Below are 14,644 nucleotides of genomic sequence, written 5' to 3'. Positions count from 1 at the left end.
TTTCAAATGTGCTTTGACTTGCTTCAATGTTTTTTGTTTAATTTTAAATTATAAACAATAATTATTTTTATTCTCAAATTATTATCTCAAAATATATTTTCCCAAAATAAAATAAAACTAACTTCGAGAACCACTTCAAACATTGCCTAGATATTATTCTATGGTCTAAGAAACCTTTATAAAAAAAAAAAAAAAAGGAGATTAATCTGATTGGAAGGTTTATCTACTAGTTCCAGGTAGTTTGGGGGGAGGGGGCGGGGGGTCAGATTTTTGACCTAATGCCAGCTCAGATTAGTGTAAGAATTGCGTGGCGAGGTGGCGGGGCGCAAAATGAATTCATGCTTATCCAAAAGAAATTATTTTAAAAAGACAATTTATGTAAGTTGTCCTTCTCTTTTTTGAATAAATTATTTAAAAAAGACAATTAATTAAAAAAATACGGATCCGGGTTTGGATCTGTATTTCGATTGGTGTTGTTTATGAGGACCTTTCGGCGAACAGAGCAGCTTCAATTTGTAGAGAGAGAGAAATGGCTTTTGGAGTGTGTAAAGAGGCGTGCATTTTTACTTTTATTTATTTGTTCATTTATTTAATTATTTTGTTGCTAAAAGATCTATTGTTACTGTGTGTGTGTGTAATCATGTGGGCTTTTTGGTCAGTTATTTGTGCTTCTTTCTTTCTTTAATTTTGTGGAGCCAAAAACTCCGGTTCGAATTTCTTTATGTATTATATTTTTTTTGGTAAATTCAACCACTCCTGAGGTATGGTTAATTTACCGAAAAACCCCTCTTGTTTGGATAATTACATTTACCCCTCAACTATGATTTTTTCTTACATCCAATGGTAAAGTATCAAAATCGATCATCAAATATTAATTTGATACTCGTTCTATTATTTTGATACTCATTTACTCCACCGCAAGCATTAAATGAATCATCTAATTTTAAATATAAGCATAAATATATTTAATATTGACACGTGTCAATTTTTAATTGGTTTGTTGGGTAGTTAATGATTTGATACCTCTTTTTCCAGGATGCATTTTTCCATCTCGGAAAGTTGAATATCAAAATAACTACCAATTTAATTCCCCCATTGGAGATGAAAATTTATGTTTTGGAGCATCAAAAAAGAAGTTATTCCATTTAATTCCCCATTTAATTCCTCCACTGGAGTTGCTCTTATGGTGTCAAATTCAACATAATCATCTAGATTTTGTGAAATGTGCTCTAGTTTGTACTCGATTTGTGTAAAAATACAGTTTCTGATGCACCAAAATCTGATATATACAAGCTTAAAAACATATATTATGATCATTTTGCTTCAAAATGTGGAATTCGAATCGGATAAAATAGGTACAAAGTGATAATAATCCATATAATCTCGAAAATTCGACGAAATTTGAAACCGCAAGGGTGGACATATAAAAAGATTTATAATTGAAGGGGTGGTTGTAATTATCCAAACAAAAGGGGTTTTTTGTAATTTGACCATACCTCAGGGTGATTGAAATTTACCCTATTTTTTTTTTATTTAAATTGTTTAAGATATATCCAACGTCCATTTTGTTACGATAATTTAATTGTTTAGATTTTGTTGTTTTTGAATAGTTTCACCATCCAACGATACGTTTTTTTCAATATTTATTGAAAATAAAAATAATAATATAATTTCATAAATTAATATCTTGCTAATTAATATGATTAAGCTGTTTCCTGCGTTATATTTATAGAAGTTTAATTGTACTTTGGACTCGATCAAAATCCTATCCAATTCAAAATGAAAAGGTGGACATATAAAGTATTATCAAAATTCAAAAATATATTTTATCACTCAACCATAATAATTTAATAATTATGTAAGCTAGTGATTGGTTTATCTAATCTTTCTTTTTAAAGATTCTTTTTGTATACGTATAATATATTAATTAATTAAATGCGTCATTAAATTATGATAGAATGGGCCTACTGCTGGACGCCGCATTCGATCAGTCCCCACTTGACCCTGTTCCGGTATTTTGGGCTTCGGTCCACCATATCATATTGTGGTCCATAATCAACTGTGACCCACCATTATATATATATATATATATATATATATATATATATATATATATATATATATATATATATATATATATATATAAATAATTTGATTGGAGGTAGGAATTTAAAATTTATTAAGCATGATTTTGAGTTCATTTAACAAAAAAAAAAAAAAAAGATTGTATCTCTCAAGTTGATACAATTTGAAGGGAAAAACATTAGGTGATTTTACATCATAGATCTATACAAATAATTATTCACTAAGCACACATACATATATAAGTGTGTGTTATTAAGTGTAAATCAATAGTGCATGATCACACGGTATATTTCATCGAATGTAACATCTACAAAACCCCCAAATAACATAGATTATGTGTGTAAATACGATAAATCAGTTCATGAATCTCACGAGCTGGCTATAAGCTCGAGCTCAAACTCGAAAAACTTGTACTCAATAATGAAGTTAAGTATCACAAATAAAACTCCACGTCGTATTATTTGTTTTGCTGATCACTACAAAAAAATTGCTATTAGTGTGACGCGCATAAAGGGATAATAGATACTGCTGTCGGAACATCAGATGCTCGATATATCACGCGCGACGCCCGATGACAATAATACTAATAGTTCTCATCAAATAGTAACATTATTTTGTCACTAACTTCTAAATTTGTAATTAGTGACGTCATCACATAAAATTTTAATTTTATTTCCAATAAATTTGCATTTATTTTATTAGATTGCCAAAAGATACGGAACTTAAAAAGAAAAGACATTTGCACATGGATATGATTCTAATTTTGAAATGGAATATATATAATTGAGGGGGCAGGTCCAAGCTACCTCCATAATTTGAACCAATATTCTATAATAATTTATTTAAATAAATAAATAAATACATAAATAAAAATGTAAATAAAATAATTGTGTATGCTAAAGACGACAAAGTGGTGGAAAGTGTGACGCGGATATCACCACCGTTGCTTTTCATTGTACTTGGACAAATTTCCAAGCTTCTTGGTGCATATGCATATATAATTATATATACATTTCTTTAACATTTAATTAATTAGTACACATTATATTTATTATTGTACTTTGTTTTTATAATTATGTGCATTTTTTAAGTGATCCCAAAACAAGTGGGGTTTACTAATTATTGTTGATGTAGATTTAAAAATAATAATGCATCTCCTAATTAACAATGGTATTTAAAACATTTTAAATTTCCAATATCTCACACTATATAAGCTAAGCTTTAGTTGATTTTTTTGTAACAAATGTAAGGTGTCAAATGAATATATTTATTTTATTTTTAACATGATCACATAATGTAAATCGGGCAGATCTATCTTAAACATGGTTATTTTTTACGTTATACTTGACGAAGATTACATTAGTGGATACTTACCGTTATCTATACACATCAGCATATTTGTCTACTTATAAATCGTAAAGATCTACCCGATATAATACAATATAAACACGTAAATATCATCTAAAAGAAATGAAGAGGGTAAACAAAAAGGAATCTTGCAATAATGAAGTGAAAATTTATTAGTTTACCCATGATACCCCACAATTATTTGAGGTTGATAATTTATCGTTCCTTATTTTTATTTTTTTTTTGGAATAAATAAATATATTGTTCATCTATGTATTGAAAAGGGAGAAAACAATGAAATGGGGCCACTTGCTTTTATAAGCAGATTTTGGTGTTGGATTCTATTTTAGCAAGTTGCCACTATTTATACTATATAGGTTTGTCTTAAAGTGGGAGTTGTGACGTTATTATTATAATCTTTCTTTTATTTAATTTTTCTATATTATTTAATTTAATATATATTTTTTTTTGTGATGGCTTTTGAGATTCGGAATATTGGTGGAATTATTAAACTAAAAAAAAAAATATCTTATTCTGGCTTTGATATAAAAGACTGTACTTCTATTGGCTATCAATGGCCACATTTACATGCATGGAGGGGCATATGCCCCTTCGAGGGCTTTCAAGGTCATTTTTATTTTTTATTTTATTTTATTTTATCAGCCATAAATATTTATTATATAATAATAAATAAATAGTTAAATAATAGAAAATGATGCCTTTCTCGTTGGCGAAGGTTGACTCATTCAATCAAGTGAAAGAGATTTAAAATAGTGTCAGCAAAAGGAATATAGAATTAGTATATATTTCAAGGTTGACAATTATTATAGTGTAATATTACGTTCCCATATCATGGGGTACATATATTATATATATTTTTTTAAATTTAATAATGAAGAAACTAACAGTAAATTATATAAGTGCACTGGATAAATCTACACTCTCGTATAATAGCTTGCAAACCATATGAGAGATATAAATTACATTAGACTAACCATATGTGACAAACTCGACAAAATAATAATATTTATGAGTGGTTTGTAACAAAACGGATGACTTAGTGCCCATTTGGTTAACATTATTTAAAACATCTTATAAACAAACTCCTGTAACCGATAAAATATTTTAGGAGTTAATAAGCTTTTTGATCTTATTTTAGAAATTAAATTTGAAAGTCCTCGTATATAAGTTACTTGAGTGTAATATTATATTTTGAATGTTCTAGTAAATGAGCTAATATGATTTTTTTTTTTTTGGGAAAATGAGGGATAACCCCCTCAATACACAAAATAATAGAGTCCAGGCCCATTTTAATATTCACCATTTGTAAAGAAATCTAAAATTAATATTATGAATTGTGAGACCCCCTCATGTGTTTATTATTCCAATTTTGTCCTTTCTTCTCCCACTCTTTCTCTCTCTTCCCCCTCTCTCTTCTCAATCGTCCCTTTCTTTCTCTCTCCTCCCCTCTTTTATATTTATTACGTATCTTTTTATTTCCTATTTTCTCTCATTCACTTTCTCTCTCCCCCTCTCTCTCTCTTCTATGATCATTTTCTCTCTCTCCCCCTCTCTCTCTCTCTTCCTTAATACGTCTATTCTATTTCTTTTTTTTTAGTAAAATTAACGGATCCATAGCCGCTGCATCTTCATGGCTACCATTGGTTCACCCGGTCTAGTAACAATGAAACGTTCAGATTTGTTTTCTGACGAAGCAGCATCCGCCGTCGCTCTCTCTTAATGTACCCTCAATCGCTGATTTTCTAACTCAAAAATCTCCGCAAAAAGATGCACGTGAACATGCATTAATCTATGACGACATATTGTTCGGTATATTTCACTTAGTGTAGCATCTCCCAAATCCAACGATATCCACTTTGTTATTTTTAAAAATCATGATAAAATTAATCATATCTTTTTTATTGAAAACCCGCTAAACCCGATTAACCCGATTCAAATAGTAGTATTTGAATTTATTTAAAATCTCAATTAAACTTTGCACAATCAAAACGGATATTCCCGTTTCCTTGGGTCTTGACTCCGACCCGACCCAGTTTAGTAATAGCCCGTATAAAAGCAGCATTAAAAGCCTGAGAATTCGAAGCCCAATTAGTAACAATATTTCTCGATCTTGAATCCGTGAATAAAACTTGATCCGAAGTGAAGATTCCCTTCCCTTGGATAAGATTCTCGAAGTAGGCATTGTCGAATATTCCAGGAGTTGTTGGATCCAAGTTGACGGATATTCTCGGATCCGATTCGTTTCTCCGGCACGTAGCCTGTAATTGGGTCGCGTATTGCTTGTTTAGGGTCGGGTCGACCGGGTTCGCTGAGCTGAAATTGTAGATCCGGTTTTTGATTCGGCTGCAGTGTGTGAATCCTAGCGTGTGGGCACCTGTAAGAAATTTGAAATCTTTTATCACTCAATTGTAATATTTCTTTTTTGAGGGACGAAAATTAAAACTTCATGAGAATTAAAAATAAAACAAATTGGGTTAAATTGTGAAAATAGTTTAACATATGATGTAATATATAAAAATTTAGAATAACACATCTTAGAGTCATTTGACTTTATTTCACAAAAAAATTGGGCAAATTACCGCCAACCCCTGAAATAAGATCAAATTAAGAAAAAGCCCTTAAGGTTTTGGTAATTACATCCACCCATCTCATCTTTGTATTCTCTTACGAAAAACCATAAATTTGACACTGTAAGGGACGTGTAAATGAACACATATAAGGGAGTCGATTGTAATTTCTCGAATGTTAAGGGCTTTTTCGTAATTGCATATATTAATTACCTGAGAGAGCAATCATATCAGCTTGTGTTAAACCTCTAGAAGCAAACATGGAATTAAGCTGATTCAAATTGAAATTTGCCTTTGGCAAATTCCCATTTACACTTGCTGACGTGGAGCTCAACCCATCCAATCTCCCCAATTCCACCGGATACGTGGGCCCACCAGCCTGTTAATTCATGAACTTAGAGAGAGAGAGAGAGAAAGTCTAGAGAGAGAGAGAGAGAGTGTAGAGAGAGAAAGTACAAACCAGGACAATGACGTCACGAGCAGCCAATGCAAGAATATCAGCACAAGAAACCTTGTTCTTACAACGTGGGACGGCATCCACGGCGGCTTTGGCTTTGATCACGGTGTCGAACCCATCTCCGGCGAGTGACAAATTGTCAGGGTGGTCCTTCTCCGCCGTGTTCCCCTCCGCCGACGCCACTATCACCGACGCATCACACCCCTACAAAAGAGAAAAAAAACACGCATGCACAAACACATTTAATTTATGTACAAATCAGACAGCACAAGGTCCAAGTAATTAGTTACGACCGTGATTATTTAACGGTACGTAAATAAAATTAAAATAATAATTAATTAATATAATGACGAGTACGTACCGAAACAAAACAGTCGTGGAAAAAGAGACGAAGCGTGCCCGGGATGGTAATGGACGTTTGTCTGGCTTTTGTTGAAACGGCGCTTCTTACGATGTTTTCGACGTCGGGGCAGATGTTTGAATAGAAGTTCTGCCGGAGCTCCGCCGACGTAGGGTGGCCGGAAAACAGAATAATACCGACGTAAAGCGATAGCAATAGACTCGTCAGAGAATTAACCCAGCCCATGTCGGTTTTACTCATTTACTGCAATGTAACTTATTTGAGAAAACTTTGTACTATATATATAATGTTAGAAATAATTGAGGGTAGACGTAACACTTTTACAGATCGGATCGAAATTAATACTTTTGGAAAACAATACAATTCGAGACGTGTACAATCTTATAGACGAATTGATGATAGGAGATGGAAATCGGAGGGATTGTATGAATTTAATACTTTTGGAAAAATTTCAATATTTTTTTCTTTCGGAGGTGAAAAGCTAAGAAACAAAACTTAAAAAATCAGAACTCGAAATTTCAAGATTTGGGAAGAAAAACCTTTTTCCAACATTGGAAATTTTTCGGATGGCCGGAGTCGTCGAAATAAAAAAAAAAAATTCTTTTTATTCTCTAATAATATAAAATAAATAAATGATATTGTATGTGTAATTCTTGGAAGATTAAAATAAATGGATTATTTTCTAAAAATTAAAATTATATTAAAAAAAAATAGAATCTCATATATATATTTCAATTTTGATCAGAAAAATTTGAAACCATAATTTTGTGAATCGAAATATACGGAATTATAAAATTCCGTTTCGATTTCTCCTAATAGATCGAAGAGCAATCATGAATACTATAGTTAATAAATTAATAATAATATATGACTTGAAAAAGACTTATTGACGATGCTTCTTCCAATTAGGTGACCCTAGTTCGGGACTAATTAGCAGTTGGAGCAAGTGAACTTCTGTCAATTGATTGATGAACATGTGTCAATTGATCCAGTCAAAATTCAATTGTCAATGGTCGCTAGGTCGAGTTTCTCACACATGGTTAACTTCGTGTAATTTACGACGCTTGTATGGTTTATAAGGTATTATAGGAGTGTAGTTTTACATAGTACACCTATATAATTGGCTGCAGGTTCCGTCGTTAGAAACAAAAACAAACGTTGTACTAACAAAATTTATTCTCTAAAAAGGAAAAAAAGTAAAAGAAAAATTCGTGGAAAAAGTAATCGGAATTTTGCTTTAGGATAAATAATTGGAGTTAGAGTGTAAGAAGGAAAAGCCAAATTTATAAAGAGAGGTAGACATTGTCAATAAGTTTTTTGTGGGCTTTCTATAAAAATAAGGTTTTTCTGTCAAATATTCTTTTCTTTTTAGCCATTATTGTAATTTATAGGACATTTGGGGTAAGAGATGTAATTCTTTTGTCACGCTCAAATTTGCAACCAAACTCTTTGAGTAAAACTTTATTGCTTTTTTGCATAAAGATTTCTGTAAAATATCGTTTTCTTTTAGCCAATTTTGTCATTTTATTGAAAAATTGCGCCAAAATCCTCATGTAATAAACTCTATTATTGCCTAGTTGCTTAAAACTTCAAAGCCTCCATTTAATTCATAATATTGTACAACCTACATAAATTAATACGAGATAAATTAATCATCTCGTTTAAATAATAATTTCTTCCGATTTTGACTTGGTAAAAATGTACTAAATTATTAGTTCGACAATTTAATATTACGCTAAATTAATAAAATTTTGTTGGTCCGGCTATTTTAATTTATAGAGGTTTAAATGTAGTGATTGTTTTCTTTTTATCCACATGTATCAAGAAAAGTAATTAATGAGAATGAGCTTTATGAAAAGATCCATAAAATAGCTAAACACCCTTCTAATTAGTTGACTATTCACCAATTATTTCATTTAATTAAAAGTAATAATAGCAAAAAAATATATATTGAAACGGTTTGTTTTATTTTTTCACTATTTGAATTAAAAAAAAAAACATTTATTACACATAATTTAACTTATTCATTTCCAAACATAGTGAGACCCATTGATATTCACTTATTCACTTTGTTATTTCTTAAAACCATGAAAATTTGATTTTTATTTTTTTATTTTTTTTACATCAAATTACACGTTTAAAATCTCAGTTGAACCTTCCACAGTCGAAACGAATATTCCCATTTCCTCCGGTCTTGACTCCGACCCGACCCAATTTAGTGATAGCCTGGATAAAAGCAGTATTAAAGGCTTGAGAATTCGATGCCCAAGTAGTGACAGTACTTCTTGATCTTGAATCGGTGAATAGAACTTGATCCGAAGTGAACAAACCCTTCCCTTGTACAAGATTCTGGAAATACGCATTATCGAATATCCTAGGACTTGTCGGATCCATATCAATGGCTACTCTCGGATCCACATTCCGCGGGCACATACCCTGTAGTTGGGTCGCGTATTGCCTGTTTAGGGTCGGGTCAACCGGGGTTCCTGGGCTGAAATTGTAGAGCCGGTTCGTGATTTGGGTGCAGTGTGAGAATCCTAGAGTGTGGCAAGCTGCAACAAATCCAAATCTTATATGTCAACACTATTATTATATTCGTCTACTTACAATCCTTTTTTTTTTTTTTTTTTAATCAGTGACGAAGCTGGTATAGAATCAGTGGCCATGCCCCCCCCCCCCCCAATATTTTTAAAAAGTATCTATTAATTATATGAAAATATAATTTTTGTGTACAATAGCATAAATGATCCCTCCTAATATTTTTAATGCATTTGATTTTTATTATTTTTATTTAATTTTTTTATGGAAGATGCTATTCGATTTTAAATACCATAGTGTCTATATAGCTAAAAGACCATCCTAGGAAGCATAACATGTTCTCTTTTAATTAGCATCACGTGCAATTTGAAATTTATGTGCATTTCAAATAAAATATAATAAAAATATGCAATAAGAATTATGTAAAGAAAAATCAAATTGGATGTAATTCTTGTAATTAGTAGATGATCTAGTACAATTTGCAATTAACCAAGTTAGACTCATTTAATGTAAGATTATGCTAATTTAAAAATGATTACCTGAGAGAGCAATCATATCAGCCTGAGTTAAACCTCTAGAAGCAAACATGGAATTAAGCTGATTCAAATTGAAATTTGCCTTTGGCAAATTCCCATTTACACTTGCTGACGTGGAGCTCAACCCATCCAATCTCCCCAATTCCACCGGATACGTGGGCCCACCAGCCTGTTAATTCATGAACTTAGAGAGAGAGAGAGAGAAAGTCTAGAGAGAGAGAGAGAGAGTGTAGAGAGAGAAAGTACAAACCAGGACAATGACGTCACGAGTAGCCAATGCAAGAATATCGGCGCAAGAAACCTTGTTCTTACAACGTGGGACGGCATCCACGGCGGCTTTGGCTTTGATCACCGTGTCGAACCCATCTCCGGCGAGCGACAAATTGTCCGGGTGGTCCTTCTCCGCCGTGTTTCCCCCCGTCGACGCTACTATCACCGACGCGTCACACCCCTACCACGAAAAAAAAACACATTTAATTTATGTACAAATCAGAAAGCACGAGGTACAACAAGAAACAATTATGATCGTAATTAATTAATTTATTAAAGTTAGTAACTAATTAATTAATCGTACCGAAACAAAACAATCGTGGAAAAAGAGACGAATGGTGGCCGGAATAGTAACGAACGTTTGGCTGACTTTAGCGGAGACGGCTCTTCGCACGATGCTTTCCACGTCGGGGCAGGTGTTCGAATAGAAGTTCTGCCGGAGCTGAGCCGATGCCGGGCGGCCGGAGAACAGAATAACACCCACGGAAATTGATAATATTAGACTCGTCAGAAAATTAACCCGACCCATTTTTTCGGTTTCACTATACTATACGTACCCAATTATTGCAATTTAATTTCAGGATAATGGTAACGTAGTAATATATATGTATATATATAATGTTAGAAATGTGCAATAGTATATGCTATAGGAGGCTTCTTCAAAAGCCGCCTTTGTTTAGCTGTTTAATCTAATAGTCCACTATTTTTTTTTTATATATAAATATATATATATATAAAAGATGACAAAAAATCGAGGTTCGTGGAATAAAAAAAGAGAGTTAAGTGTGAGAAGGAAAAGCCAAAATTAAAGATAGGGATAGGAGAAAGTGATACGAATATAATCATCCAAAGTAAATAAGGTTTTGTTTTAGCGGATTAAGGAACATTTTATTTGGGTTAAATAACGTAAATCCCATTCATGCATGTTAAACACATTTTGCACCTAAAGTAAGTTAATATGCTTTTTTTACAAAGAATTTTAAGTTTTAAATAGATAAGTTAGTTTTGTGTAATTAAAATATAGGAAATTGGCTAAAACTACCTCAAAAAGATTTTGCATATCTAACAGTCGTCTGTTCGAATATTTTGAATTTGCTAAGTCTTTTAAAGCAGTTTAGTTGGACAACTTAGACTGAAAATAGACTGTTTAGTTGGAGATCAGTCTAGAATGAAAATGAGGATTGAGATCGATGAAAATAATCTTTTCTAGTGACGTGGTTGACTGAAATTAGGTGGTCGTCTGCAAATGACTGATAGTGAAAGCTGGAGGAAAGGAAGAAACATCAGTCTTGGAAGTGGATGTGGCTTTAACGATGGTTAAAGTGAGGGAATATAATAAATTTACAGTCTGGAATTTGATAAGTGAGTAAGTCTATAATCTTCTTCTATCCGAAGATATGATTCATCGAAATAACAAGTCACTATTGATATCAACACATCTGAGATCGCCAATTGTTAGGGGATTCTAAATAATTTGTATTCAATCTAAACTCTCTAATTGAGTTGCCCGAGAAACTTTTAGCAAAATGTGAAAAATATAACTATTTTTTTTTTATATCTGTCCTGGTATAAAAGAAAATTAAACTTGAAGAATTGTGTGAAGATTTTTCTTCTTAACTCTTGAGTATTATTACATATATATGTTTTACATGGGATATTGTTTGACTTCTTATAGTCGTCCTAGCTTTCTTGGCTTATCCATCCCATGTGATATTATTTTTCATTTGCATTAATTTTATATACTAATAATTGTTCCAACACTTGTAATAAATTTATATTATCAACAAATCAATGCAATTGAGATTGAGATATAGTCCACAAGTTCAGATTTAAATCCAATTGAAGCTTTACAAAACCATTTGCTAAATATAAATTGAATTAGGTAAAAGATTCTAACCAATAATTGATGATTGATTAATTATTAAATTAATTGTGGGCAAGGTTGATTTTTCTACGTCTTCGTTTGTGAAGATTTAGTTGTTGCAACATATTATTTCAGTCCACATCATTATTCATTGCCAGCTAACTTAGTCTGGAAATGTTAATTTGCTTTTCTAGACGACCAAAATTAAGTCACTTGTCACGTTAATACTATAATCGACAAAAAATAAAAGGGGAAATATGCAATAACCCCCTCAATTAGAAAATATTTTGAACTAAACCTAATTGACTATTAAAGACTTTTGCCTACACCCAAATTTCATTCTTAATTAGTGAGACCCCCCTAACTAGACATGATAAGACTAAAGTGCCCTTATGTGATTAGGCTTTTAATGTGATATAATTTATTTCACTCTTTCACTCCCCCTCTCTCTCTCACGTTCTCAATCTCTCCTCTTCTCTTCTTCTTCGTCTTTTTTTTTTCCTTTTTTTCGTCTTTTGACAGATCTGTATATACGCAAGTATTTTTGGGCGAGAAGGAGGTGCCTAGTCGTCGTCTTTGTAGCGCTCTATGCTTGATGTTGAAGAAAAAATGCGTGAAAAAGATCAGAGATTGTATGTAATTGTTTTTTTTTTTCTTAATTTAGTCTATGGATTATAATGTTTGGTTCGCAATTTACAACGTTTGTTTTGTTCAGAGCAAAATGTATGGGGTTTGTGTCGTCCGAGTTGTATCTGATTTCATTTTATCTCGATTTACGGGCCATTTATTTTTCTACAATATGTGGGCCAACTTTTTTAGAAACTATGACACATTTTCAACATTTTTTACTTTTACAATAATGCGTCATTCAAAGTGACGCTTTTTAAGAAGCTGCCACGTGTCAAGGTAATTGTGGGTTATCTTGTATTTTTTTCAAGTAAAATATTGATGGAAAAATTAAAAATGTGTGGGGCCCACACGGTAAAAGAGGAGTTGGATGGGTGGGGGTGAGTTTGGGGGGTGACGGCCGACCAGGGGGTCTGGGGGTGTATGTTTTTTTTTTTTGATAAATAAATTTGGGGTGGAGGTAATAAAATCATTATTAAGAAAAACAAATTATACTCTGGTATTTCTTATTTTGCATTCATTTTATTTTGAATAAGAAACTAAAAATCTGAAATTATTTTGACAATATCAACATTTTTTTTAATTTAAAAACTTAATAAATTTTAAATTTTCGAATAAATTTGGTGAATATAACTTTAGAATATCTATAAAATTTTGAAAACTTCTACAATTTTGAAAAAAAAAAGATATAATATACTTTTTCTAATATTTTTTAATTATTTTATAATTTCAGAATTATAGGTTTAAAGTTTAAAGAATTATTATTATTATTATTATTATTATTATTATTATTATTATTATTATTATTATTATTATTATTATTATTATTATTATTATTATTATTATTATTATTATTATTATTATTATTATTATTATTATTATTATTATTATTATTATTATTATTATTATTATTATTATTTTCAAAATTATAAAAGTTTTCACAATGTTTTGAAATAATGGTGAAATTATGAAATTCCGAATTAGGGTATAAAATAAAAAAACAATGTTTGTAATTACTTATTAAGTAAAAAAATACAAAAACGAATATTTGTTTTACTTAATTAATTTTTTATTAGTTATTCAAAACAAAATAATTAAATAAACAAATTAAAAAATGCTTAAAAACGAATATTTGTTTAATTTACTTAATTAATTTTTTATTAGTTACCCCCAAACCCCTCATTCGGCCTCTTACCCCCAAACCCATACACACCAACTCCTCTTTTACCGTGTGGGCCCCACACATTTTTAATTTTTCCATCAATATTGTACTTGAAAAAAATACAAAATAGCTCACAATTACCTTGACACGTGTCAGCTTCTTAAAAAGCGTCACTTTGAATGACGTATTATTGTAGAAGTAAAAAAGTTTGAAAATGTGTCCTAGTTTTCAAAAAAGTTGGCCCATATGTTGTAGAAAAATAAATGGCCCCTCGATTTACAGAGTAGTCACATAATAGTCATATTCACTGTTCTGTTAATAATTATGACTATTGTTGATTCACTCGATTAGTGATTTATGAATTTCTTGTTTGTTCCCCACTCTCTCTTTCATTCACCGTCGTTGTCGTCGCCTCCCCCTCCTTCTCTTTCGTTACTTTCGATTTTTTTTTTCTCCAGATCTGGAGCAGAAGCATTAACGTGACTATAGTCTGGTTCGAATATGACTATCGATGATTCACTCGATTAGTGATTTATTAATTTCTCGTGTTCGTTGTTTCTGTCGATTTCTCTCTCTTTACACCACCATCGTCTCCACATAGATTTGTACACCACCACCACCGTCGCCGCTCGTTGCCGTCGCCTCCTCCTTCGTTTCCACGTAAGGCTCTTTCGCTATCTTTTCGTTATCTTTATCGTTTTCTCAGTTTTTTTTTTCCAGATTCCACCACCACCACCATCGCCGCCTCTTTCACTCTCTTTCCTTCACCACCGCCACCACCGCCGTTGTCGTCGACTCCCATCCCTCTC

At 31.8% G+C, this 14,644-nt stretch overlaps 2 protein-coding genes across 2 annotated transcripts; both read right to left on the bottom strand.

The window, feature by feature from the left end:
- Positions 1–5,331: 5,331 nt before the first annotated feature.
- Positions 5,332–7,642, bottom strand: LOC105966633 (peroxidase 51). Its single transcript, XM_012991227.2, has 4 exons — positions 6,839–7,642; positions 6,481–6,681; positions 6,234–6,399; positions 5,332–5,827 (listed from the first exon to the last, which is right to left on the bottom strand). The coding sequence occupies exons 1-4, from the start codon at positions 7,076–7,078 to the stop codon at positions 5,418–5,420; spliced, it is 1,017 nt and encodes a 338-aa protein (XP_012846681.2). The 5' UTR covers positions 7,079–7,642; the 3' UTR covers positions 5,332–5,417.
- Positions 7,643–8,786: 1,144 nt separating this feature from the next.
- On the bottom strand, positions 8,787–10,887 carry LOC105966630 (peroxidase 51). The gene is made up of 4 exons (XM_012991223.2): positions 10,487–10,887; positions 10,163–10,363; positions 9,916–10,081; positions 8,787–9,390 (listed from the first exon to the last, which is right to left on the bottom strand). The coding sequence occupies exons 1-4, from the start codon at positions 10,709–10,711 to the stop codon at positions 8,984–8,986; spliced, it is 999 nt and encodes a 332-aa protein (XP_012846677.2). The 5' UTR covers positions 10,712–10,887; the 3' UTR covers positions 8,787–8,983.
- Between the last annotated feature and the right edge of the window lie 3,757 nt (positions 10,888–14,644).

This window comes from Erythranthe guttata, chromosome 12, assembly GCF_056151865.1.
Source record: "Erythranthe guttata isolate IM_541 chromosome 12, IM_541, whole genome shotgun sequence".
Lineage (NCBI taxonomy): Eukaryota > Viridiplantae > Streptophyta > Magnoliopsida > Lamiales > Phrymaceae > Erythranthe > Erythranthe guttata.
The sequence above is the reverse complement of the archived record's forward strand: the minus strand, read 5'-3'. Positions and strand labels throughout refer to the sequence as shown.